General features: G+C 65.5%; 1 protein-coding gene across 1 annotated transcript; it reads right to left on the bottom strand.

The window, feature by feature from the left end:
- TESK1 (testis associated actin remodelling kinase 1) lies at window positions 1-26,443 on the bottom strand. Its single transcript, XM_054032894.1, has 10 exons — window positions 25,771-26,443; window positions 6,380-6,501; window positions 6,008-6,056; window positions 5,374-5,520; window positions 4,112-4,194; window positions 3,618-3,708; window positions 2,740-2,823; window positions 2,254-2,343; window positions 1,633-1,783; window positions 1-1,127 (listed from the first exon to the last, which is right to left on the bottom strand). Exons 1-10 carry the CDS (start codon window positions 26,014-26,016, stop codon window positions 88-90), a joined length of 2,103 nt encoding a protein of 700 aa, XP_053888869.1. The 5' UTR covers window positions 26,017-26,443; the 3' UTR covers window positions 1-87.
- Window positions 26,444-27,647: the final 1,204 nt, after the last annotated feature.

Below are 27,647 nucleotides of genomic sequence, written 5' to 3'. Positions count from 1 at the left end.
TTCGGGGCTCCTGGCCCTGCCCAGCGCAGGCCGTGGGGAGAGCCGGAGCCGCGCAGGGGCCGTGTCCATCGTCCCGTCTGCCCAGCACTAGGACTGCGCCTCGGGCAGCTTCAGGCTGGGCTCGGGCGGGCGCTTGTCCTGGCAGAGGAGGCTCTTGGCCTCGCAGGTGAGGGGCTGGTAGCGGGGCGGGCTGGGCGCGGGCCGATGGCAGACGGAGGCGAAGCTGAAGCTGAAAGGGCCCAAGCAGCAGCCGGGGCAGGCCAGCACCTCGTCCTGCTCCCGCCCGGCGCTGGAGGCGTGCCGGGGCAGCGCGCTCGAGTGCTCCGTCCGCTCCACGGCCCCCGTGCGGGGGATGCTGAGCTCCGAGGAGCCGCGCTCCAGGCCGTGGCCCCAGCCGGGCGGGGCGCTCACCACCACGCTGTTGTTGTTGAGGGGCAGGCCGTTGGGGGGCCCCGGCGGCCAGGGCTGGGCGCCCGACGCCGACGTGCTGATGAAGGTGCTGTTGGTGAGCGGCGGGGCAGGCGCCGGCTCCGGCTCGGGGCTGTCGGGGCTGCAGTCCATCTGCTCCACCGCGGGAGGGCTGGGGAGGGGCGAGCGCCCTGCCACCTCCCCCGCCGCCCCCCAGCTCCAAGTGGGGAAGGGGCTGTGAGGCTGGGGGCCCTCCTGGCAGCAGGCGTGGGCCGGCTCCCCCCCCAGCACCAGGTTCCCGTGGCGGGCCGGCTCGGGGGACGCGGGCAGCGAGCGGCACTTGCGTGTCAGCACCAGGGGGGCGGAGAAGTCGCACTGCGCCTCCACCACGGGTTCGGGCGTGATGGGCGTGCCCAGCTGGTAGGGGGTGGGCGGCGGCAGGGCGAAGGTCAGCGAGATGACCGACTTGCTGGGCGTGTCGAAGAGCTTGATCTTCCCGCCCTTCAGGTCCTCGCGCTGGGAGAAGGGGTTGAGGCGCGGCAGCTGCTCCTTGGGGCGGGCACCCGCGGCGGGCTCCTGGGGCGGCAGCAGGGCCGGGGACCTGGGCGGGAACATGTCCGAGCGGCTGCGGGCGAGGCGGAGGTCGGGCTGGAGGTGCGGCCAGCTCAGATCACGCGGCGGTGGCTGCTCAGGGAGCGCGGGCTCGCTCGCTGCCTCGCCTGGCACAACACAGACAGCGGGTTAGCAGCCCCCCAGGCTGGGCCGGGCCCATGGCCTCCGGCCCCTCCTGCCCGTGGCCAGGGGCTCTGGGCACCGGGCGGGAGAACCCCCTGGGCACCCTGCTGCCCTATCACAGCAGGCCTCTGTCCCGCCAGCCCCATCACCCCCCCTCGCGCCCCGCAGAGTGGGGCTGCCATTTCCGCCTGATCCCACCCCAGGGCTGTGGGGCCTCCCCATTAGTTCAGTGGGGTGAGAGACGGGTCACGTACCCCTCCCGCCGGGGGAACAGCCAGCAGGCTGCCCGCGGACCCCTTTGCTGCAGCGCTGACCAGCAAGCGTCCAGGGGACAGCCTCAGCGGCCGCAGCGCCCAGCTCTGGCCACATGGGGGCAGCACATGCCCTATGGGTCCCTTCAACACCTGCAGAGCCCAGCCCAGTGCCAAGTGGGTGGGTCGGGGGGGCACAGCAGGACGGACAGGCCCGGGGGAGGGGCAGTCACGGTACCGTTCAGCGTGGCCGGGGTCCCGGGCAAGGGCACATTCTCCCCATCGCTCTGCCGGTCGGCGCCGGTGCCCCCCACTCCCAGCTGGTGCTCCAGGATGCCCTGCAGGCGCTGCGTGATCTCCACGAAGGCGGGTCGGGCCGTCGGCTCCATCTGGGTGGGGGAGTCGCCTCGTCACCAACTCTCACCCGCCTGCCCGGCTTCACCGGGGCCCCTACCCCCGGGACTTGGGAGGGGTTGCTGGGCGGGTGCCGGGGCAGCGTCCCCCCGGAGCAGGGGGAGCTCGGTTGCTGGGGGTGAGGGAGGGGAGAACAGGCCGGATCCTGGTGGCTCTGTGGTGCCAGGACCCCCCATTCGGGGACAGGCTGGCGGGGGGCAGGGCCTAGGCCCCAGGAATCAGAATTTCAGATGAGGGTCCCTGTTTGAGGCAATCACCCGGGGTATGCGGTGTGGGGGGCGGGGCAGGGACCTGCCCGGGGGCAGGGAAGGGAAGAGGGGGACACGTACCCTGCAGCAGTGGAAGGCCAGCTGGAGGAAGGCCCTGCCCGTGTCTTGGTGTGCGGTGTGGGGGGCAGGCCAGGGACCCAGCCCAGGGACAGGGAAGGGAAGAGGGGGACACGTACCCTGCAGCAGTGGAAGGCCAGCTGGAGGAAGGCCGCAGGGCAGTCGTCCCCCACCATGTTGCAGAAAGCGGCGACGTCCAGCCCAAAATCCTGCTTGGGGAAACGACGGGAGGTCAGCGACCGAGCCTGAATCACGGGGCCCAGGCCAGGCGTCTTGCCCCCCTCCCCGGAGCCCCAGCGCCCCTCTGCATTGAGCTCCTGCACCAGACCGCGCCCCAGGGGGATCCCCCAGACCGCGCCCCAGGGGGATCCCAGCCACAGGTGTCGCCGACCACTGGGGGCAGGAAGTGCCCCAAAGTCCTGCCCCACACAGGAGTCGTCCCTGGAGCCGGGGAACAGGGCCCCGTGTCTCTGGCTGGGGGGGGGGATGAGGGGGGTTTCACAGGCCTCTGTACCCCCGCCACGTGCACCCCGCCACGCTCTGGCTCGCCCCTGCCCCACACCTAACCCTGAGGACAGGCCCTCGTCGGCCCAGCCGAGCGTTACCTCGGTGCGGGGCAGGTAGTCCGGATCGGCGGGGACCCGCGCGATGCTCTCGCACAGGATGATGCCGTAGGCAAAGACGTCGGCCTGCGGAGAGGAGCGGGAGCGGGAGGGTTTAGCAGCGGCACTGAGGGGAACCCGACGGCCCTTCCACCGGGCACCCACGAGCCAGGATATCCCCACGGCTCCCGCCAGGCCCACGGTCCAGCCGGACAGCGCGGCACATCACAGCTTCTGCAACCCCGGCCTCTCCCAGCAGGGGGCATGTGGGAGCGGGGTGGGGCGCTGGCTGGGGGGGCGGGGGGGCTCCCAACTACCCCAGGCCCAGTCTCTCCAAGCGGGGGGGGAGAGGGGGGGAGAGCTCTGGTCGGGGGAGTGACAGGTTCAGGATGCTCTCCAGGAAACGCTGGAAGGACAGTGTCTGACTACACGGCCCCCTCACACACACACCCCCCCGCCCTGATGCCCCTCAGCACCTCCCATGCCCCCCACCGCACCTTGACGGCCCCCTCCCCCCCCACTCACCTTGACGGCCCCCTCATCCCCCCACGCCCTGCTGCCCCCCAGCACCTCCCATGACCCCCTGCCCCCCCCACCGACTCCCTCAGCCCCCGCCTGCTGCCGCCCATCTCCTCCCACACACCCTGCCAGCCCCTTCACACACCCCACCCCGCTGCCTCCCAGCACCTCCCCCCGCCGACCCCCAGGACCCACCATCACACACACATCCCCCCGCTCCACTGGGGCCCTGCCGGCTGCCAGGCTGGCACTGCCCCGGAAATGGCCACGCCCAGGCGTGGCAAAGGCAATCAGCCCCCGGTGCCCGGTGCCCGGCGCCCAGCGCAGCGAGGGGACGGCCCCAGGCGCAGGCAGCGAGTTACCTTCTCGTTGTACAGCTCCCCACGCAGCACCTCCGGGGCCATCCAGTACGGCGAGCCCACCACGGCCAGCGGCTCCTTCTGAGCGTCCTCGCTGGGGGGCAGAGCCACAGGGTTAGCCTGGCACCTTGCCCAGCCGGGCAACCCCAGCTCCCGTGGGTCTCCTCCCGCAGCTGGGGCAACCCTCAGCTCCCCCCCATCTCCTCCCCCAGCCAGGGCAACCCCCAATCCCATGGGTCCCTGCCCCAAGCCAGGGGCAGCTCACACCCCTCCAAAGCCCTTCCCCAAGCCCTCCCCATCCCCCCTCCAGACAGGGGCAACCCACAGCTCACCCAACTACCCCCGATCTCCCTCCCCCGCTGGCTCTGATCTCCAGGAGGGGGTGGGTGCTGCCCTGCGTTGGGTGTGGGAAGGGTCCAGAGGGAACGGCTGGCCCCTCTGCCTAGGCCTGTTGGGTGACGTGCCCCACTCTGGGGTGGGGGCAGCTCCCCACTCACCTGTAGGTGGGAATCTTCTCCGCCAGGCCGAAGTCGCCCACCACGGCCGTGTAGCCGTTGTCCTCGCTCTTCACCAGGCAGTTCTGCGAGCCAGAGGAGAGGAGACATCACGCCGCCCGCCCCGCCTGGCACCTGCCCCATGGCGCACTGCCCCCCACAGGCAATCAAGAGGGCCACGGGCAGGGGCATTCCCACCCTGCTGTCCCGGGGGAGGGCAGCGAGCGTCTGAGGGAGCACAGGGGATCCAGCCAGGCCCTCTCCACATGTGACGAAGTTGGGGATTTTTGTAGTGTTTTACATGAATAGTGTGTGCGTGCCTCAGTTTCCCTGTGTGGGAGAGGGTTTGCTGTTGCAGAGGGGACCAGGTGTGACCTCGCCTGACAGCCAGGACCCCCGGACAACGGCCTGGAGATGGGGAACCCTAACAACTGGTGACCGGGTGACTAAGAGGCCCAGCCCAGCTTGGCCGTCAGCCGGTTCTGGCCAGTGGGAGGACAACGGGCTGCGGGGAGAGGACCCCAGTGACCTGACCAGCCGGTTCCAGCCAGAGGGGCCAGAGGACAGGAGAGGGGAGAGGAGGCCTAGGCCACCCTGTTTACCTGGGACAGAGACAAAGGACAGAGGCGAGACTTGGGGACCAGTGATATTGGATGCCCAGCTGGAGTGGGGGCGGGGTGTCTCTGGGCTGGGAGGGGAAAGCGCCGGAGCTGGACAGACCTAGATATACTGGGCTGAGGGAGGCCAGGCCTGAGGCCTGGAGAGTTTCCTGTGCTGGGTTCAGACGCTCAGTAAACCCTCCTGTGTTACGCTGGCTGAGAGTCGCTCCGGGCTAGAGAACGGAGGGGGGGCATTATTCCCTCGGGGTGGAGGCCCCGGGGGTCCAGAGCGAGGGGACTCCCTGAGGGGGCCCATGGCTGAGACAGACGTTCTAAGGCTCAGAGAGGAGCGGCTCCAGGAGGTGGAAGGGCCTGACCCCGAGAGGGAGCGGACCCCCGAGAAGGGCTGTCGCACTGGGGGGTCCCCCCAGGGACCGTAGGGGTCTGGGAGCCCGTGACAACGAGCCCTTCACGCCGTCCCGTCAGGGCAGCCCCCAGACGGCAGAGCGAGGCTCGGGTTCAGCACCTTGCCAGCCCCGGCTCGTCCCAGGGCCCTGCGGCATGCACGGGCCGGGCAATGGTGGGGCTGGCTCCCCCGAGACCCTGCGCCGTGGGCGAGCGAGCGCTCCGGGGGGCCGGGGAGCGCAGGGGAGGGGCACTGCCCACCTTGGAGGTGAGGTCGCGGTGGAAGATGCCCTTGGAGTGCAGGTAGCGCAGGCCGCGGGCGATGTCCAGGGCCAGCCGGACGCGCACGGCCCAGGAGAGCGGCACTGGGCTGTCCAGCAGCTGCTCCAGGTTCCCGCCGTTGATGTACTGCCGGGGAGAGGGGATGGGCAGCGTGCTGTCAGCTCCCCACACCCCCATGGGGCCGGTCCCCCGCCTTGCCCTGCCCTGCCCTGCCTGCCTCCCCACCGCCTCCCCCATGGGGCCCGTCCCCCCCATCCTCCTCCTGCCCTGTCCGCCTCCCCACTGCCTCCCCCATCCTCCTGCCCTGTCTGCCTCCCTCATGGGACCTGTCCCCTCACCCTCCTGCCCTGTCTGCCCCCTCACCGCCTCCCCCATGGGGCCCGTCCCCCATCCTTTTGCCTTGCCTGCCTCTCCACCGCCTCCCCCATGGAGCCCATCCCCCCTGCCCTGCCTGTCTCCTCCATGGGGCCCATCCCCTCCCCTCCCCAGTCCTGCCTTGCCCTGCCTGCCTCCCTGCCAGCCCAGTGCCCACCAGCCCCAGCCCATGTGCCCCTGCCAGGGCAGGCACAGCTGCATGGGCCCCAGCGCAGCACCCCTGGGCGACCCCTCTTACCTCCGTGAGTGCGTGCAGCTGCCCCTGGTGCACACAGACTCCCATGAACCTGAGACACAGAGGGGAGTGGGTTAGACCAGCAGCACCGGGGACCTGACCCCTGGATGGGCCAGATCCCCCCGCGGAGAAGAGAGAGAATCCAGGCGGAGAAGGGACCGGCACCCTCTGTCCAGCACATGCCAATCCGGGAGAGGGAGCTCACCCCCCAGCCGGAGCCGGCTTCCCCACGCCCTGGGCAGAGGCACACGGGCAGAGCTGGGCCGGGCTGGGCTGGGCCAGGAGGGGCCCCGCTCAGCTGGGAGCAGGGGTCGCAGAAGCCGGCTGCCCCCCTCCGCGGAGGACAGGGGCCGCCCGGTGACAGGGGCGTCTCACCGGAGGATGTTGGGGTGCGAGAGGCGGTTCATGAGCTGCACCTCCCGCAGCATGTTCCCCCGGTTACTCATCAGCTTGTTCATCTTCAGCACCATGATCTGGCCGGACTGGCGGTGCCGCACCTGGGGAGCAGAGAACAAGGAGCAATGGGCTCACGTTGCAGTGGGGGAGGTCCAGGTTGGATATTAGGAAACACTATGTCACTAGGAGGGTGGTGAAGCACTGGAATGGGTTCCCTAGGGAGGTAGTGGAATCTCCTTCTGTCACGGAGTGTGGGGGGACACAAGGCCCTGCACCCCCGGATTCCTGCGATTCACCATGACTCTCAGCCAGCCAGTAAAGCAGAAGGTTTATTTAGACGACAGGAACACAGTCCAAGACAGGTCTTGCAGGCACAGACAACAGGATCCCCCTCAGTTAGGTCCATCTGGGGGTCCCAGGGCCCCACAGCCCCATTGGGGGGTCAGAGCCCCGTCTGGGCTCCCTCCATTACCACCCAGCTCCTGACCAACCTCAACTCCCTCCAGCGTCTCTCACCCTCCCCCCCGGCTCCTCCCCCAGCCTTTGTCCAGTTTCCCGGGCAAAGGTGTCACCTGGCCCCAGCCCCCTCCTGGGTTCTCATGTTACATACTCAGGTATCTTCCCTCGGCCAGTCTCCCATCCCCCAATGCAGACCGTCCTAGCCACACTCCCCTGCAACCTTCCCCGGCCAACTCCCCACTCAGCATTCAAAGACCACATTAAGAACAGTCCCAGTTCGTCACACCTTCCTTAGAGGTTTTTAAGGCCCGGCTTGACAAAGCCCTGGCTGGGATGATTTAGTTGGGGATTGGTCCTGCTTTGAGCAGGGGATTGGACTAGATACCTCCTGAGGTCCCTTCCACCCCTGAGATTCTATGATCGTAAGGGAGGGACCCGGCATGGCCTAGCGGGCAGAGCACAAGACTGAGAGCCAGGACCCCGAGTGCTGAGATGGACCTGCTGGGTCCCACCCTGCCAGGGGCCTCAGTTTCCCCATGTGAAGAGGAGAGGAAGGGCTGCAGGCACACTGCGGATGGCCGGCTCTGGGCACGTCAGCGCCGTTGTATTAACAAGGCCCCTGAGCAGAGGGTGAACGGCCCCTGGAGCCCGGCAAGGCCCCCGGGGGCTAGGGAAGGAGCCGGGAGCTCAGCACTCGGCCACTGACCAGAACCACTGTCCCAAAGCACAGCGTCGGCCCCGAGCCGGCAGGCTCGGCACCAGGCCCCGGCGGAGCCGGGAGCCCTGCCTGGGGGAGCAGCAGGCAGCAGGGTGCAGGGACTCGGCGCCCAGCCCTGCCAGCTGCAGCAGTGCGGTATATTTAGCCTGCTCCGAGCGGAGGCCACCACGTGATCCACATTACTGGGGCTGCTCCAGGGAATGCCAGAGGGGAGGTGGCTGCCGGGGTCCGTCCTCCCCGCACACACGGAGCCCCCGTCTCTCGCACACAGACCCCGCTGCACGCACACACGGTTGGCACACGAACACACATGGATCCCGCCGCACACACACACGGCTGGCACACAAACACACACAGACCCCGCCGTGCACACACACGGCTGGCACACAAACACACACAGATCCCGCTGCACACACAAATGGCTGGCACACGAACACACACGGATCCCGCCGCACACACACACAGCTGGCACACAAACACACATGGATCCCGCCGCACACACACACGGCTGGCACACGCATGCAAATGGAGCCGCCATCTCTCACACACAGACCCCGCTGCACGCACACATGGCTGGCACACGAACACACATGGATCCCGCCACATGCACACACGGTTGGCACACGAACACACACGGATCCCACCGCACACACACACACACGGCTGGCACACGCATGCACACGGAGCCGCCATCTCTCGCACACAGACCCCGCCGTGCACACACACGGCTGGCACACGAACACACACGGATCCTGCCGCACACACACACGGCTGGCACACACATGCACACGGAGCCACCATCTCTCGCACACAGACCTCGCCGCGCGCACACACGGCTGGCAAACACACACACACACACGGGGCCCCCGTCTCTCACACACAGACCCCGCCGCACGCACACATGGCTGGCACACGCATGCACACAGAACCCCCATCTCTCGCACAGAGACCTCGCCCCATGCACACACACGGAACCCACCACATGCACACATGGCTGGCACATGCACGCACACAGAGCCCCCACCGCCATGCACACGGAACCCCTGTCTCTCGCACACAGACCCTGCTGCATGCACACACAGCTGACACATGCACACGGAACCCCCACCGCCACACACACACAGATCACACATGCACACACAGACCCCCACTGCCCCACAAACACAGCTGACACACACATGCACATGGAGTCCCCCCCTGCCACACACACACACACACACACACACACACACACACGCACAGAGCCCCTCCGCCACACAGGCTCAGACTCTGCCCCGGGGGTTCCAATTCCCTGGGGGGTCCCTGGGCTCTGGGGGGGGGGTGCTGGGGAGAACAAGGGGCCTTGCCCCATTTCCGGAGAGCAGTGCAGAGCCCCCCCCCCAGCCGCCTGCCACCGGGGCCCCAGCTGACGGGAGAGCCCCTGCCCCCGGGGAGCCCCAGCGGCTCAGACATTCCTCAGCGCTGCTGTCAGCTCCCCGCGCCTGCCCTTTTTAGTCAATGCTGCTCGGAGTCGCTGGACTGTGCCAGGCCCCGGCCCGGCCCATCCCACGCGAGGGGCTCTGCTGGGCTCTCGGCAGAGTCTGCCTCCCCCAGTCAGTACCGCAGGGCCGGGAACTGGCTGGGGGCAGATGCAGACAGGCCCTGGGCAGTTCCCAAGGGAGGGGCAGGAGGGGGGCAGACCCCTCGTAGCACACGGTTGCTGTCCTGAGCAGTTGTGCGGTGTTGCTGTGAGCTGTTAGAGAGCTGCCAGGCCTGCCCCAGAGGTGGCTGCATGCCAGTGCCCCGCATACTGGGTGTGCAGCACTTTGGGTGAATGGGGCCAAGGAAATGATAGTTACACCGTGAACCTGCCTCCTTCCGCAGCTTGCCCCCTCCCTCCCCATCCCACAGCACAGGACCCGGCTGGGGGGGACTGGGAGTTGTTGTGCCTGGCCCAGGTGGGGCACAGGGAGGCGCTGGGCCCAGCCAGACTAGACGCCCCTTCCCCACCGTCGCCGAGCAGGACAGACATCCGTGGCCATGCTCATGGTGCACGGGGCCTAGGGGAGATGCACCCTCCCCACGGCTGGGGGGGAGGGGGCAGATTCAGGCTACAGTCAGAGCACACACACCCCCAGGCTGGCGCCCTGCGTCCCAAGTCCTGGTGTCTCCCATGGGCCCCCAATGGTCTTGCCTGCCTCTCCATTTGTCCCTCCCCCAGGCCCTGCATCATTCACCCCTCGGCGTGGGCGCTCGCGTTTCACCGGTGCGGCCTTCCCAGCCAGCTCCTGGCACCAGTGCCACCGAGGGGCCCGGGCGCTAAGGGCAGTGACCCCCTAGGGCGATGCCCCCGCCGCAGCTCCCTGCTTAGCGCCCACTCGCCCACGCTCCGCTGGAGCCCCCTGGCCCAAGGGGAGCGGCCAGACAGGGACCCAGGCCTGGCCCCAGGGGATCTCGCCAGCTCCGAGCACCAGGCCTGGCCCCTCCCAGGGCTCTGTGTGCACCAGAGCTCCCGCGCGGAGCCCCTACTGCTGAGCCTCGCAGCCGGCGTGGTCTCTCCGGAGCCCTAGTCTGGGTCGCTTCCAGCCGGTTCCGTAAGGACCCAATTCATTGCACCCCGACAGCAGGCGACCCCCCCCCCGTGTCCCCTGTGCTGGGCCAGGGGCAGCGTTAACCCCTTTGTGCCCACCAAGTAACAATACAACGTAGAGAGGGAAACTGAGGCACGCATCAGCTTCATAAAAATACTAAAGAAAATTTTCACTTCATCACGTCTCTTCCCCCAGCACGACCCTGGACCACAGACCCTGGGTGCACCCCCCTCCCCCCCCCACAGTCACACCATGCCGTGAGGTCACAAAGGGATCTCACTCAACTGTGCGACTGCACAACAAAATGGCAGGTGAAATTCAATGTGGATAAATGCAAAGTAATGCACATCGGAAACATAATCCCAACTCTACATATAAAATGATGGGGTCTAAATTAGCTGTTACCACTTTAGAAATATCTTGGAGTCATTGTGGAGAGTTCTCGGAAAACATCCACTCAATGTGCAGCGGCAGTCAAAAAAGCGAACAGAATGTTGGGAATCATTAAGAAAGGGAGAGATAATGAGAAAAATATCATATTGCCTCTATGTAAATCCATGGTACACCCACACCTTGAATACTGCGTGCAGATGTGGTCGCCCCATCTCAAAAAAGATATATTGGAATTGGAAAAGGTTCAGAAAAGGGCAAGAAAAGGATTAGGGGTAAAGAACGGCTTCCATATGAGGAGAGATTAATAAGACTGGGACTTTTCAGCTTGGAAAAGAGATGACTAAGGGGGATATGCTAAAGGTCTATAAAATCATGAGTGGTGTGGAGAAAGTGAATAAGAAAGTGTTATTTACTCCTTCTCATAACACAAGAACTAGGGATCAACAAATGAAATTAATAGTGTCACGGAGTATTGGGGGACTCAGGGCCCTGCACCCCCGGCTTCCTGCGATTCACCATGACTCTCAGCCAGCCAGTAAAGCAGAAGGTTTATTTGGATGACAGGAATACAGTCCAAGACAGGTCTTGCAGGCACAGACAACAGGGCCCCCCTCAGTTAGGTCCAGCTTGGGGTCCCAGGGCATCCCAGCCCACCCCCCTTTGGGGGGTCAGAGCCATCTCTGCCTCCCAGCCACCTCTCTAGCCCACTTCCAGCACTCTGCCTTCAGCGACCCCTCCCACAGCCTTTGTTCAGTTTCCCGGGCCAAGGTGTCACCTGGCCTCCAACCCCTTCCTGGGTTCTCAAGTTACACGCCCTTGGGCAGACTCCCATCCCCCGATGCAGACCATCCCAGCCACACTCCCCTGTCAGCATTCACACACCACAGCAAGAACAGTCCCAGTTCATCACAAATAGGCAGCAGGTTTAAAACAAACAACAGGAAGTATTTCTTCACACAACACACAGTCAACCCGTGGAACTCCTTGCCAGGGGATGTTGTGAAGGCCAAAATATAACTCAAAGTATAAGTATAATTTTGACCTTGGCCACCCTCTAGGTTGTCTCACTGTCCCAGACTCTCCACCCCAACAATGTCTCCCCATTAACCACCCCCTTCCGCTCCCACTGGGGGTCAGATGTGCCTGAGCCCAGGAGAGTCCAACAGGGCGTGTGGGAGCCCGTCTGCCGCCCCCTGTGCCCCCAAGGAGCTGGCTGGGTGGTTGCTTCCCTCCAAACACTCAGTCGCATCTGTCACCCTCTGAGCCTGGGCTACAGGGTGCCTTGGCTGGACAGCGGATGAGTTAGCCCCTCCATGGCCATCTGATCTCCTTATCAGACTCCCAGGTGTCCCTCGACTGCTTTCCGCAGCCCACACTTCACCTCACCTCACACCCCCAGCTGGGAAAATGCCGCCCAGAGCCCTGTGGAGAGGCGGGAAGTCCATATCCTTCCAAGGCGTTCATCGCTAGGGGATTTGCTGTGTCTTCTCAGCTGCCCCACTGATGTGGGGATTAAGGCACAGACAGCTCGGTAACACTCGCACCTGTGTCTCAGCCTGCCCTGGGAGCACACAGACCTTTCCTCCCCCTGGGGAACAGTGCAGCACATAGGGGAAACTGAGGCACAATGTCACACCCCGGGGCTTTTACACACCCCAAAACCTTTTCCTACGAGCCTCAGATGGGAGTTCAAACTTCAGCAGCAGCTTTTCAGACTGTTCATCGTCCCTAGTATCAACTCCGTCCTACCCGCCTCGATAGCTCTGGGGCCAAGCAAGGGGTGAGACATGGAGCCGGCCCGCAGGGCCGACCAGGGTCAGATCACAGGCCTTCCCACAGGCAGCGAGGTAGGAATCGATATCCTCTTCCTTTCAACTGAGGCAACAATTTGGGATCTAGGCTCCCTGCAGAACTGGCATCTGCAGGGCCTTTCCCCACGTACCCTGCTGCTCCTGCACGTCTCCATCTCCAGGTCATGCTTCCGCTGCTTCCCATGGGCTGCTAGTCTCTGTTGCTCTAACTGAAGCTCCTTCGCTTTCAGCTCCAGCTCCCAGCGCTTCAGATCTATCGATGGGATCCCAGCAAACCCTGCTGGATGGGAACCGGGGCTTGAGGATGGCCGGCTGCTGCCTCCATCGCTCTCAGACCCTCTTGGAACCCATGTGCGTCTGGACCCTGCTCCTTGCACCGATCACCCTTCTCCAGCTGTGCACTCCGCGGCACCCGTCGAACGTCCCAATGTTTAACCATCGCACAGGTTCGCGAGGTGCTTCTTCGGGAGGTGGTTACACGCCATTTTCTTGCTGGTGCCTTTGACTAGCCTTGTTACTAGTGTTGCATGCCACTTACTGCAAAATATTACAGGTGCATTCAGCATCCCACTTCTGCCACCACCTATCCCGGACCCACAGGATCGGTGCTAAACTCCCAGCTCTGGAACCGTCTCTAGGAGAAACCCTTCAGTGTGTCAGATCCCTTAAAGATCTCACTCCTCAGGGTCAGCCACGTGGCCTCACCACCTCCTGAGACTGAGCCTCTGGGCCTGCAGCTCCCCGGCTCCACCCCGTGAGCTCTGGTTAGCGAGTCCCACTGAGACAGACCCCAGTGGAGACCTGTCCACTCCTCAGGGATTGATGCACCTCACCCAGCATCTGCAGTGACCCTCACCCAGCGCTGCCAGAACAGTCGGGTCTGTCCATCACCTGGACACAGCACAGGGAGCCCTTAGGGTAGCCCAGAGAACTGACGGTTGGAGCATCGTCCAGTCTGGTCAGCCCAGCGCCCAGCCACACTGTAGTGACTCCATGTTCAGGCTGTGACGAACTGGGACTGGTCTTACTGTGGTCTTTTAATGCTGAGTGGGGAGTGTTGGCTGAGAAGGGAGGGGAGTGTGGCTAGGATGGTCTGCATTGGGGGATGGGAGACTGACGGACAATACCTGAGCATGTAACATGAGAACCCAGGAAAGGGTTAGAGGCCAGGTGACACCTTTGCCCGGGAAACTGAACAAAGGCTGAGGGAGGGGTCGCTGAAGGCACAGTTTCAGGAGCTGGCTGGTGGAAAGGCTGGGGGGCAGACGGGGCTCTGACCTCCCAAGGGGGCTGTGGTGCCCTGGGACCCCAAGATGGACCCAACTGAGGTGGGGGGTCCTGTTGTCTGTGCCTGCAAGACCTGTCTTGGACTGTATTCCTGTCGTCTAAATAAACCTTCTGCTTTACTGGCTGGCTGAGAGTCATGGTGAATCGCAGGAAGCCGGGGGTGCCGGGCCTTGTGTCCCCACACACTCCGTGACACAGGCTCCGGGTCTCTCGCCACCTGATCCCCTTGGCCAGTTCCCAGGTGAGAGCCCAGATTCCCCCATCCCCCACCTCAAACCTCGGTGCTTTGCTCTCTAGCTGGGGTCTGAGCTCCGCTTCCCCGCGGAGAGAGGGGAAATCCCCCCCCCCGGGTCCTGGGGGGCCGGTGTCACTGCCCTAGTGACTGGGTTCTCCACTGGCTGTGGGCTCCTCAATTGGTGCGGGGAGCCTCGGCCAGGCCTTTTTCATGGCCCCTCCAGCTCAGACACTGGGCGACAGTCAGCGTGTGTCTTGGAGCCTGGCTCGTCGGTCTGGCCCAGTAGGGCCGTTCCCGTGTTCGTTTGAAGGCCGGGATCAGGGCCTGTTGCACCAACAGGGACTAGGACGTCCGGCTCCGTGTACTTATCTGGGATCTTGATTTGTTGGCGAAGGTGGTTTAATCCCCTCAGGGTCCGTTAACGATTCTGGACCCGCCGACCTGGCCGCGGGAGAGGCCTGGACGTGGCGGGGCAGAAAGACCCCTGGGGCTGCGGGCACAGACGCTTTACACAGGAGAGTGACAGAGGGCGGGGACGGGGCTATGGCCCAGCGGCCCCCTTCCCAGCATCCAGGGCACGGCAGCTGGAGGGAGCCCGTGGGCACAGCCTGGCACCCTGCCGAGTCTGGGCAGTCAGGCCGGGGCTGGAAGTACCAGCCTGCTGGGTTCCCATCAAGCAGCGGGCGCAGTCCCCCCCATCACTCCTGGCAGAGGGGCCACCGGCGCTGCCCCGCAGGGAGGGGACGACCCGCGCCGGGCAGGCGCAGCAGAGAGGCACAAGCACAACTGCCCTGGCACACACGCGCCAGCTAAAGCCCATCGGCACGAGAGGCAGGAGCAGATTCTGCTGCCATCCCCCAGCACAGGGCGCGGCAGCGCTCCCAGGCCCAGTCAGCACCGGGCACCGTTGTGCTGGGAGCTGCACGCACACGCACGCACAAACCTGTATACACACGCACGCACAAACCCATATATGCACACACACACACACACGTATACACACACACACAAACCCATACGCACACACACGCACAAACACGTATACACATGCATGCACACGCATGAACAAATCCGTATACACACACAGGCACGCGCCCTGGCCCGCTGTTCACAACACTGCACTCTGGGGGTGTGCAGGCCCCTCGCCATCGGGCTGGGGACTGGGATGCACGCCCAGGTGCCAGGCCTGCGAGAGCCCTGCTCACCGGCAGGGGACGTCCCAGCCCCCCTGCACCCCACCAGGAGCAGCAAGGCCCCCGTAGTGCGCAGCCAGCCGAGGTGCCAGCAGGCGAGAGCGGGCAGTGCAGACGGGCCCAGGCGCCCCGATGCCCAGGGGAACCCGGCAGCCGGGGCAGGGAGTGGGATCCCACCTGGATCGGGAAGGGCCCAGGGACAAGCGGGCAGCCTCCTGCCATGGGGGAGGGGTGAGCTCCTCCGGCTCTGCTGGCTGGGAAGCCCCCGGCCTCATTCCCTCTAAGACGCCTCCTCCCACGGTAACTGGCCAGGAGAGATGGAGACTAAACCCCTTGTACAGGGGCAGGGAGAGGGGATGTGGCCCCCAAGCGCTGCAGGACTGGGGGAGGGTGGAGGCTTTCATGCGATAGGGCCCCCCAGGAGGAGCTGTCTGAAAAGGCGGGGGGCAGATGAGACACTCCCTTTGCATTGGGGGCAGGACCCCTGGGATCCCTGCATATCTCTGGGCCCAGCCAGCCCAGGGCAGCAGGACAGAGCAGGCATGTGGGTCCATCTCCAAGGGGTCAGCCAGCCGGGCACAGACCCCTCCCTGCCCCAAATTCCTCCCATGGGCTGGCCCAGGCCTGCCCCATCTCCTGCCAAGGTCACTCACCCCCAGGCCTGCCCCCTAAACCTTCCCAAACACCCCCCTCCGCACCCTGGGAGCCCATGGGGTGGGGAACAGGCAGGGGAGATCCCAGCTCTGTGTCAGTCCCTGCCCCCCCACTCCTCCCACGTCACTGGATCCCCGTAACAGGATCCCACAGCGGGGGGGGGGGGGGAAGAGGGGGCACAGCGGGGGGCGGAGGACACAGCTGCCATGCTCTGATGGCCAGGAGCCAGCCCCGGTGGCCTAGGCAGCGCCTGGATTCCCACTGATTGGACAGGGGGCTGCAAGGGACAGACAGAGCCTGCACCCCCCACCCCACTCCGCTGCCAGAGGGCTGGGCGAGCCCAGCACCCCAGAGCCAAGGCACCCCCAGCCTGCTGAGAGCAGTTTCACCCTGCCTCCTGGGCCCTCTCCCCAACCGCCTCCCTGCAGCACGCACCCCAACGCAGCCCTCCTTGTAAGCCAATATTTAAGGAATAATTCGCTCCCTGCCAACCAATCATAAATTCCCACCGGTGATCTGGTAACCCTCATGGAATGGTGTAATAAAAACCCTAGCCAAACCTTAAAACCCTTACAAAATACCAATGTGTACACCTGGGAAGGGGAACACCACAGAAATCCCAAACCACTGGGAAATAGGGGTTAAAATAAAGGGTCCCTATGAAAATACCACCTGAAGCTCCAGCTCCCCGCAATTACCATATCAATAAAATAAGCCTGTTAAACCAGAGATGACACTAACCGTTATTGTGGGGTACTGCCCAATACCCCGTAGTGAACTGAACCTCGCGTTCCCGAACACATGCACCAAAAAATAAACCGAAAACTCTGCATTCAAAAAAGGTACCGCAATTAAAATAAAAACCCAAAGTTCTTTGTAACTCGAAGTGATCCAGGAAAAGTCTTGTTAAATCCACTATTAATAGATATAAAAATTAGTATAAATTAAACTCAGTTAAATGTGTCTAAATTGTTCCCCCTCCTCCCTTCCTATTGTAACGACCTAAATAAAACACATTAACACTCCAATGGCCGAGCAAAACAAAATGTAGTAAACACCATAGTAAAAAAAGTTAAATTTAAAGCAAAAATTAGAAATACTGTAAATCTAAAGGTAATTAAAACTAAGTTACGTTTCTTGACACAGCTGCAGGATCGTCTCATTCACAAGCAGGCAAATACTACTATGAATTTGGTACAAATAGGTCTAAAAAACCTAAAAGCCACATAAAATCTGTGGCGGTGGCTAAACACCTCCTCTTAGCTGCTGTATAACCAACAGATGAAATTAGGAAATAAAACTGCCTTGGGCCTAGAAGGTACTAAAATGGGACAGCGACTCCCCCCGGGACAGAGACGGCCCCGTGCCCTGCCCAGCCCTCCCAGGCCAGGGGAGTAGGGCCCGCTGGACCCCCTGCAGACCCACCGCGACAGCTCCCCCAGCATGGAGAGGTACCAGCTGGGCCCCTATACGACGCCCCCCCCCCCCACAGTGCATTGTTCCCTGGCCCTTCCCTCTGCTGGAACCTCCACCATGGCAACCCCCAGGAGAAGGCCCCCCCAGGCACCCCGTGAACCCACTGAGAGGAGGCAGCTCCTGCCCCTCCCCCACTACAACACAGGAGACCCCCGCACCCGTCCACACAGCACCCCACGTCGAGCGCTGCTTCCCAGCCGGCTGCCTGAGGGGCTGCCCGAGCCCTACCCTGGGGAGACCAGCTCCCCCGCATCCCTGCTCCCCCCCCGGCACCCAGCAACCAGCCCGGCCCCCCAGAAACCCCTCTCCATGCAGCTCCCGCGCGCCCAGGAGGCCTGAGCCTGGATCAGCACATCACTACCATTCCCTGCCCAGCGCCCCCAGCATGACCCCTACCCCCAGCCTGCGGGCGCCCCGGGCCAGTGGTGAAGGGGTTAAGGCTGCCTACGTGCAGCCAGCCTCCCACACACGGCTGCAGTCGGCGGCTGGCGCCCTGCTCGGCTGTGCCGGGAGCGTGGGGCGCGGCCACGGCACCCCCGGCCTGGGCTCGGCTCCAGGGAACAGCCAGGGTTCGGGTGCCCCGGGGGCCCCTAGTGGGGCTGCCTGACCCCCATTCCCTGCACCTCCTTTGCCTGGCACGCCACCCCAGTTACAACTCCAGCTGGGCCCAACACCTGCTGGGCCCCCGAGCCGCTGCTCCCCAGGACCGTGGGGGCACCTCACCCGCCAGGGCCCACCCCAGCATGGCAGGAAACCCCAGGGCCATCTGTGGGTCCTGCAACTCCAGCTCCCTCCCCCACTTCCCCATGGGGGTGTGTGGCCATGTGCAGAAACAAAGTTCCCCCAGCTGCGTGTTCACTCCCCAGCAGGTTCTGCCAGCCCCCGCCAGGCACGACCAGGGTCTAATGCACCTCAGCCATGGGACAGCCTCCCGCAGGGGCAGCCCCGCAAGATGGGAGCCGCGGGCAGAGCCCTTGTAGGCAGGCCGCCTGGTCCCCTGCAGCCCAGAGCACGGGGGGAGCAGAGAGAAGCCACGCCACCCGCCCTCGCCTCCCCGTGCGCTGGCACCGTGCCCTGGAATCCCGGCACATTCCCCAGAGCTGAGCTCAGCCGGGCAGCCACACGCGGCCCTGCTCTGGGTGACGGGCAGGCGGCCTGCTCCTACCCACCACCCACAGGGCTGGACGGGCCCTTCTGCCCCTCCCTATGTGACACCCGCCTGGCACCCAGTGCCCTTGGCCTGGCACCCCGCGACTCCCCCCACGCCCTGCCCACAGCACTGGCCGCCTGCTCTCGTTAATCCAGCACTGAGACCCCAGCACCGGGCCCCTGGCACACGCTAGCTCCGAGATCCATCCCCCGCCACGCCACCCGGGACCCCGGCCCGGGCACCAGGGAGCTGAGCTTAGAAATGATTAACGAGCACGTTAATGAGAGCAAGCAGACGGCACAGCCCCACGGGCCACAGCCTGCCCCCCCCCCCGACAGAGCCCAGCAAGGTGCCATCCCAGCAGGGTTCGACAGCTGAGGCATGAGCCTGGGGGCCAGGCTCTGCCTCCCGCACTGTGCCCTGGGCCTGTCCCTGCCTCAGCCCCTCCTCCTGCAAGACGGGGACAGTCCTGCCCGCGCGGCGCCAGGAGACCTGCTCCAGCAGCCGGCGATTCCAGGGAACCCGCCCACTCGCCATGGACACTCGCAGGCGCTCCCAGGCGCAGGGGGCAGGTCTGGGGGCCTGGCTCTACACCCCAGGCTGATCCCGCCTGCTAGGACCGAGTCTGAGAGTGGGATCCCCCACAGCCTGCCCCTCCCTCACCAGCCTTCTTCGCTCACACATCTCTGTGCCTCGGCTCACCACTGCCCGGAGCTCGTCGGTGCCCTCCCATCCCCATGGGTACCAGCCGCGTGCCATGATCCAGGTTAGCCTCTCTGGGCTCTGGCATTCAGCTCCTCCTCTGGGCACGGCCAGGCTCTGGGGACCGGAACTCCCCCAGCTGCGCTGTGCCCTCCGGCCCTCGCTGGGTCCCGGAGCACGGCCCATGGGGTTCTGCAACGTGGCAGGTAGCGGTTAGCTGCAGCATGGATCTGTGGCTGCACAACCACACGTCCCAGCAGGCAGAGCTCCTGACCCTAATGGCCAGTGTGACCAAGTGGGGGATTTTTTTGTTTTCTGTGGGTTTCAATGGTTTGCATGCGGAGGGGGTGGGACTCAGTTTCCCCGGGGGTTACTGGTTTAACGAGGTGAGGGGAGAGGGAGTTTGTTGTTGCCGAGGACCGGAGAGGCACATGCTAAATAGCTTAAGGACTGGCTAACTGATGGATCTCAAGCAGTGGTCACTGATGGGGAATCGCTGAATGAGGGTGTTTCCAGTGGGATTGGTTCTACGCCTGACACGAGTCACTGTCAGAGGTGGCCTGGCCAAGTGGCTAGAAGCCTGGAATAGTGCGTTGGGCTGGGTCTCAGGAAACCTGGGTTCTATCCTGAGCTGGGCCCCTGGCCTGCTGGGTGACCTGGGACAAGTCGCTTCCCTGCCCTGTGCCTCAGTTTCTCCACCTGTAAAACTGGAGACTGATCCTGCCTCCTTTGTGCAGCGCTTTGAGAGCTACTGAGGAAAACGTCAGGGATGATTTTTGTCATCAGCAATCTCGGGGTATCTGTGGAGAGCAGCAGACGGGCGGTGCAGCCAGTAATGAGGACAGGGTGCCACCCGGAGCGATCTGGCTCACTCGCTAAGCTGGGCCCATTCAAACAACACCGGATTCAAAACAGCCAAATGCAAACAGCGACTCGGAAAAGGATCCGGGGCTCACGCTGGGCAAGTAACCGACCAAGCGCTCCCAGCGTGATGCTGTGCTGCAAAGGGCTAATGTGACCGGGGGGGGGGGGGGGTGTGGTGTGTATAAACAGGGGAGCAGGCGCAGGGGGGGGTTTACTTCTGTACACAGCGCTGGTGAGACCAGTGCTGGATCCCGCTTCCAGCTCTGCTGGCCACAGTATTAAAAAGATGTTGAAAACTTGGAGAGGTGCAGAGAAGAGACAAAAATTATTCCAGGCCTGGTGAAAGCGACGAGCGGGAGACAAAGAGCTGGAAAGGAGGCCAAAGAAATGCACCTTAGAAACAAGACCCAAATGTGTGCCAGGGAGGTGGTTCCCGCTGGCAGCCTGCCAAGGGACTCTCCGGCTCGTGCCGCCGATCCACACGGAGCCCTTCTGGTGCGGGCTTTGGTGAAAGCAGGGACTGGGCTCAGCACAGGGGTAATGGGCTGTGCTAAGCAGGATGGCAGGTCCCCTCTGGACAGTGCCCCCGGATCCCACTGACACCTGCCCGGCCCTGGCTGGATCCCTCGACTGGCCCAGGTATGCAGCCCACACACGCCTGTGCCTGGGGGGCTCTGGCAGGGAGAGGTGCCCCCCCGCACACAGCAGAGGGCCCAGCCAGGCCACGGGGGAGCACGCGGCTCACGCACCCAGGCCCGCGACCAAAGGCAGGGGCTGGAGCAGCCTCCCCACCGCACAATGAACGGCGACCGGCCGCCCTTCCCCCGCCGCCCCAAACAGCGCCCTTCCCCCACCGATACCAACCCCAACCCCATGCCCTTCCCCCGCCGATGCCCACCCTAACCCCCTGCCCTTCCCCCGCCACCCCAACCCCAACTGTGCCCTTCCCCCACCGATACCAACCCCAACCCCCTGCCCTTCCCCCGCCACCCCAACCCCAACTGTGCCCTTCCCCTGCCACCCCAACTGTGCCCTTCCCCCGCTGATGCCCACCCTAACCCCCTGCCCTTCCCCCGCCACCCCAACCCCAACTGTGCTCTTCCCCCGCCACCCCAACCCCAACTGTGCCCTTCCCCCGCCGATACCAACCCCAACCCCCTGCCCTTCCCCCACCGCCCCAACCCCAACTGTGCCCTTCCCGGCTGATGCCCACCCTAACCCCCTGCCCTTCCCCCGCCACCGCAACCCCAACTGTGCCCTTCCCCCGCCGCTGCCAACCTAACCCCCTGCTCTTCCCCCACGCCCCAACTGTGCCCTTCCCCCGCCGCTGCCCACCCTAACCCCCTGCCCTTCCCCGCTGCCCCACCACACCCTTCCCCCGCCACTGCAAACAGCGCCCTTCCCCCGCCACCCCAACCCCAACTGTGCCCTTCCCCCGCCACTGCCAACTTAACCCCTGCTGTTCCCCCGCCACTGCCCACCATAACCCCCTGCCCTTCCCCCACCGCTGCCCACGCTAACCCCAACTGTGCCCTTCCCCCACCGCCCCAACCCCAACTGTGCCCTTCCCTGCTGATGCCCACCCCAACCCCCTGCCCTTCCCCCGCCGCCCCAACCCCAACTGTGCCCTTCCCCCGCCGCTGCCAACCTAACCCCCTGTCCTTCCCCCACGCCCCAACCACACCCTTCCCCCGCCACTGCCAACCTAACCCCCTGCCCTTCCCCGCTGCCCCACCACACCCTTCCCCCGCCACTGCAAACAGCGCCCTTCCCCCGCCGCCCCAACCCCAACTGTGCCCTTCCTCCGCCGCTGCCCACCCCAACCCCCTGCCCTTCCCCCACCGCCCCAATCCCAACTGTGCCCTTCCCCCGCTGCTGCCCACCCTAACCCCCTGCCCTTCCCCCGCCACCCCAACCCCAACTGTGCCTTTCTCCCACTGCTGCCCTCCCCAACCCCCTGCCCTTCCCCCACGCCCCAACTGTGCCCTTCCCTCGCCGCTGCCCACCCTAACCCCCTGCCCTTCCCCCGCCACCCCAACCCCAACTGTGCCCTTCCCACGCTGCTGCCAACCTAACCCCCTGCCGTTCCCCACTGCCCCACCACACCCTTCCCCCGCCACTGCAAACAGCGCCCTTCCCCCGCCGCCCAACCCCAACTGTGCCCTTCCCACGCTGCTGCCAACCTAACCCCCTGCCCTTCCCCCGCCGCCCCAACCATGCCCTTCCCCCGCCACTGCCAACCTAACCCCTGCTGTTCCCCCGCCGCTGCCTACCGTAACCCCCTGCCCTTCCTCCGCCGCCCCAACCCCAACTGTGCCCTTCCCCCGCCGATGCCCACCCCAACCCCCTGCCCTTCCCCCACGCCCCAACTGCGCCCTTCCCTCGCTGCTGCCCATCCCAACACGCCGCTTTTCCCCTTCCTCCGCCACCCCACCCCCACTCCGCTCTTCCCCTGCCACTACCCACCCTGACCCCATTCCAGTGCCCGCTCCCGCCATGTCCCCGTGTGGGAAAATCACTAGCGGGGACAAACTCAGCCATGCAAATGGCTCCCCCGCGAGCTGGGGGCAGCACCAGCAAGGTGGGAGAGGCACCTGGTCTGGCCGAGCAGATGGGGGTGCAGGGGGCGCAGGGCGCCTGGATCCCGCCGGCTGGGGGGCGCAGGGATCCCACCGGCAGGGGGCACAGGGCGCCTGGATCCTGCCAGCTGGGGGTGCAGGGATCCTGTCGGCTGGGGGCGCAGGGCACCTGGATCCCACCAGCTGGGGGCACAGAGGGCGGGAATCCTGCTGGCTGGGGTCGCAGGGCTTGGTGATCCCGCCAGCTGGGGGTGCAGGGATCCCGCCGACTGGGGGTGCAGGGATCCGGCCGGCTGGGGGTGCAGGGCACGGGGATCCTGCTGGCTGGCAGGAGAGTCGTTATTAGATGGAGCCGTATTCCCTGAGCGGCCAACCGCCCGCCTGGCTGTTATAAATGCCACGCTCAGCCTGCCTGGGCCAGCCTCTCGCAGGGACGGCCAGCGTCACCAAGACAGCTGCTCCCAAGGCAGCCAGCCCTCCTGCTGGGCCCAAGGAGAGGGGCAGGGCCCCAGCGCTTCCACCTCTGACAGCACCTCCCGGCAGGAGGGTGGGGGGGGTTGCAGGCCAGACCCAGATCCCTGCAAACCAGGCCCAAGTGCCAAGGCCACGGCAGGAGGCCGGGGCAGGGGGAACCTCAAAGGAGCTCTTCCAGGCATGGAGCTAGCGAGCTCCATGGGACCCAGGCTGACCCTGCGCCCCCCAGGAGTGCTGCCAATGGGGGGTGGAGCTCGCGCTGTCATGCTGGGCAGCACCCACAAGCACCCTGGGGAGCCCCTCTCAGCTCTGCTCCCCCCAGAAGGACCCCGGGGATGAAGCCGCATGGGGCCAGGCATGGGGGGGTGGAGGGTGTTACCCGCCCATGGCCTGTGGACGCCTCCAAGACCTCGTGCCTTACGCTGCCCAAACAGCCCGGGCGCCCGGGCACGCTCGCACTTGCATGCACCTCTGCCGAGGGAGGGGCAGAGAAGGAGCCTCCCCCGCCCAGCGGCCCCTCCCCACACCACAACAGCCGCTGTGAAAACAAGCAGCGCCCTGTGGCGGTGAGACAGGCTGTGCTGAGAGCGCAGGCCGGACCCCGCCGCTCCCTCCTCCAGAAACACCTTCGCTGGCAACGAACCGGTGCCACAACCCGGCTGCCTGCAGCCCACGAACCCCGCGGCAGGCACGACCCCGGCCCCACAGCCCCTGGCGCGATGGGCTCTGGAACCACGAGGCAGGGCCCGACTCCCTGTGAGACACCCCTGCAGGCCCCGGCGCAGACCCATCACCAGAGCCGGCGTCACGTCAGGGCACCCTGGCATCCTGTTCACCAGCCTTCCCCTGTACCCCAGGCAAGCAGATGGAAAAGCCAGCCCCCTGCACGCAACTGGCCCCACCACCGCGCTCAACAGCGGGTGGGACCCAGGTCCTGGATGGGCCCAGCACCCCCATCCCGCTCTGCCCAACGCCACCCGGGCCCACAGCTGCCATACAGAGGTGCAAAGACGTCGCTCTTCCCTGACCTGCCCCACAGCGTTACAAGGGACCCCCTGTGCCTCCCTTGGCCCCATAGGCTCCGCTCACACCCAGAGCTCCCTGTCCTGCCGTGGCTTCCCACTGTCCCTACAGCTCCCAGCCTGTAAACAGCCTACACGCCCCCCGCCCGCGACACACAATCCTGTGCTCCGGCCCCAGCTGCCAGCCCTCTGCCCTGGGAGTCCCAACACCCACGCGCACACACTCCCTGTGCCCTGGGAGCCCACGGCAGGGGTCCCCACAGCTCAGCCCACTGCAGCCCCCGCCCCTGGGGCTGGGCAGACACACACACTGCCCCTCTGCCCTGGGAGTCCCGACACCCACGCACACCCATGCGCACACTCAGGAGCTCAGCAAAGGAGGGGTTCTGAAGCACCTGAGACCCAAGGGGACGGGACACCCCAGCTAACAAAGCCCCCTCTTCGTGCCCAGGCCCTGTGGTGAGGCCCAGCACCGGCTTTACAAAGAGCGTGAGGTGTCCGGCGTGTCCCAGAGCCCCGAGGTGAGGTTACCCTGGGTTCGCAGAGGGGACGGGCTGCCCACAGCGGAGCTGCCTGATCCGGGTCCATGTGCTCCCGAGTTTGGGTGGGGGAGGGGGAAGCCACAATCCTGGAGACGAGGTGCAGGGTTCAGGGTTCCCCTGACCACGCTGACCTGCCTTGCTGAGCTCCGCACCTGGCCGAATGCCAGGGCCAAGGCCCAAAGACCGGGGGCAAGCAGGAGCCTGGGGGAAGCTGTGTCAGGGCCCTGGGAGAGGCAGTAGGGTGTCCCCACAATAGCCCAATGGCCGGCGCCCCCGGGCACCTAGCCCCGACGGCCAGCGCCCATTGGTACCCACCCTCCCATCTTCTAGGCCCTGGCCTGCAGCCCAGCCCACGCACCCATGGCCCAAAGGAACTGGAGGAACGGCTCTGACAGGTCGCTGAGCAGGCCCTCTCCATCCCCAGCCAGAGGCCTTGAGCCAGGGGCATAGGACAAGGAAGAGGCAACTGCCACAGGGCAACCATGGTACCCGCCCCGTGTGCGGTCCCCACACTGCCCAGTCTCCCACCCCTCCAAGGCACCATCCCCATGGTCTCTCCCATCCCCACGCACCTGCCCCTTTGAAACGCAAGTCCCCACAGAGCCCTATGCACATGCCCATCGCCATGGCACCCAGTCCCACCTTGCCCCTCCAAGGCACCCAACCCACACATCTGTCCGGTCCCTGAAGTACCTGTCCCCATCCCATGCTGCCTGTCCCCACATGCCCATCTTGTGCTGCCTGTCCCCAGGTGCCCATCCCCGCTTGTCCGTCCTTGTCCTGCCCTGACTGTCCCCAAGTGCCCATCCCCACGTGCCCGTCCCTGTCCTGCCCTGACTGTTCCCAGGTGCCTGTCCCCGTCCCACGCTGCCCATCCCCACGTGCCTGTCCCCGTCCCACACTGCCTATCCCCACATGTCCATCCTGCCCTACCCTGTCCTCAGGTGCCCATCTCTGTCCTGCCCTGCCCGTCCCCAGGTGCCTGTCCCCATCGAGTACTGCCCGTCCCCACATGCCTGTCTTGCCCATCCCCAGGTGCCCATTCCCGTCCCGCACTGCCCGTCCCCAGGTACTCGTCCCCATCCCGCACTGCCCGTCCCCGTCCCACCCTGCCTGTCCCCAGGTACCTGTCCCCATCCCGCACTGCCCGTCCCCAGGTACCCGTCCCCATCCTGCCCTGCCCGTCTCCAGGTACCCATCCCCATCCCGCACTGCCCGTCCCCAGGTGCCCATGCCCGTACCTTGAAGACCTCGGAGAAGAAGCCGGCTCCGATCTTCTCGCAGTAGAAGTCGTCGATGCGGGCCAGGGTGGAGACAGCGCTGCGCAGAGCCCGGTACGAGGAGGGCCGGAGGCGCCCACAGCCCTGCCAGGTGGCCGGAGGCTCCCCGTCACCCTCGTCCAGCCGGTCCACCCGCAGGGAGAGCCCGGGCCGCCGGCTCAGCTTCTCCCAGGCCATGTCGGGCGCGCTGAGCACCCCCAGCGCCATTCACATAATGTCCGCTCGGCCCCCTGCCCAGACACAGGCCCCCTCACCCCCAGCTGGGAGCCCAGTGTCCTGCCCGGGTGCGGGCACAGCCAGGGCGCAGGGGCCTTCAGGGGCCCCAGGGCCGGGGGGGCTCCAGGGCCAGGGGGGCTCCAGGGGAGCTTGGCACCAGGCTCAGGGGCAGCCCCAGGGGAGGGGGTGGGGATGGGGGGGTCATGCCCTGGGGTGGGGCCGGGGGGTGCAGCAGGCCCGGGGCAATGGCCGGAATGGGGCGGGGAGCGGCCGGGGCGGGGGATCGGGAGCAGGGCGCGCCGGCGATGGCAGCACCGGGGCGCAGCGGGGCTCGGGCTCGCCAGGGGCCCGGCCGGGCTCGGCTCCGCCGCTCCGTGTCTCCGCTTCTCTGCGGCTCCGAGCGCGGCCCTGAGAGCGGAGCGGACCGGAGAGGCGGAGCCGGGGCGGGGCGAGCCCTTAACTCCTTGGGTACCAGCCTCCCCGGCCGCGCCTGCCGCGCTCCCCGGCTCCCTCCCGGCCCCTGCCCCGTCCCCCCGCCGCGCTCCCCGGCTCCCTCCCGGCCCCTGCTCCGCTCCCCGGTTCCTGCCCCGGCCCCTGCCCCGCTCCCCCGGCCCCTGCTCCAGCCTCCGCTCCGGTCCAGCCTCTGACCGGACCAGCCGCACAGGCTGCAAAGGGCCACACGGACCGGGCAGGGCACAGGCAATATCCCAGCGCCTGCCCGGGCCGGGGCTCCCCGGGCGTGTGGGGCCCTGCCCCGCAGTACACCTAGCGCCTGCCCGGGCAGGGTCCCGTGTGTTTAATGTTTAGCTATTAAGACAGAAAATGCCATCAAGCCCCGTATAAACCCCGGTTCCCCACCCCGTGCACACTGCGGCAGGCCTGGCCGCCCCAGCCCCCCCGTGTTACATTGAATTGAAAAGGTTCAGAGAAGGGCGACAGAAATGGCCCGTCGGCGTGGGGGTGTCTCCACTACAGGCCTGGACGGGTCTTAGACCCGCCCTCAGGTCCCAGCCCCCGGAACCCGGCCACCAGCCCCTGCCACGTCCCATCGGCCTTGCTCCATCACCCAGGACTCTGCTCTGCTTCCGCGCCGGCCTCAGCGGCCTCCCACGCACGGCTCCAGCCATTTACAAATGGCCCTGGAGCCCATGGGCTAAGCAGACCCGGAGCCAGGAGGGCGACTGGACTCGGTGCTTTGGGAACGCCAGCCCAGTGACCCCCGGCCCAGCCGGCACCGCTGCCATGTCCTCCCGCAAGGCCGCGTGCTCCAGCCAGGGCCATGTGCGGCGGGAGTTGAGGCTGGCGCACACGAGAGGCTGCCGGGCCATGGTGTTGCCAAGGCAGAGATTCTCCCAGCACCGCGCTGGCAGCTTGCTCTGGGGAGGCGAGGGACGGGGCCCAGATCCCCTCACAATGAACCCACTGTGACGAAGGGGGATGGTCTGTACATAAGAACATAAGAACAGCCAGACTGGGTCAGACCAAAGGTCCATCTAGCCCAGTATCCTGTCTACCGACAGTGGCCAATACCCGGTGCCCCAGAGGGAGTGAACCTAACAGGCAATGATCAAGTGATCTCTCTCCTGCCGTCCATCTCCATCCTCTGACAGACAGAGGCTAGG

Source organism: Malaclemys terrapin, chromosome 6 (genome assembly GCF_027887155.1).
Source record: "Malaclemys terrapin pileata isolate rMalTer1 chromosome 6, rMalTer1.hap1, whole genome shotgun sequence".
Classification (NCBI taxonomy): Eukaryota; Metazoa; Chordata; order Testudines; family Emydidae; genus Malaclemys; species Malaclemys terrapin.
Note: the sequence above shows the minus strand (reverse complement) of the source record. Positions and strands in the feature narration are given on the sequence as shown.

Excerpts from the sequence above, each read along its gene's own strand:
- TESK1 (XM_054032894.1), bottom strand. The coding sequence starts at position 26,016 with ATGGCGCTGGGGGTGCTCAGCGCGCCCGACATGGCCTGGGAGAAGCTG. Across the intron at positions 6,502-25,770 it reads TCTTCTCCGAGGTCTTCAAG|GTGCGGCACCGCCAGTCCGG; the intron begins GTACGGGCATGG and ends TCTGCTCCCCAG. Across the intron at positions 1,128-1,632 it reads GACCCCGGCCACGCTGAACG|GCGAGGCAGCGAGCGAGCCC; the intron begins GTACCGTGACTG and ends GTGTTGTGCCAG.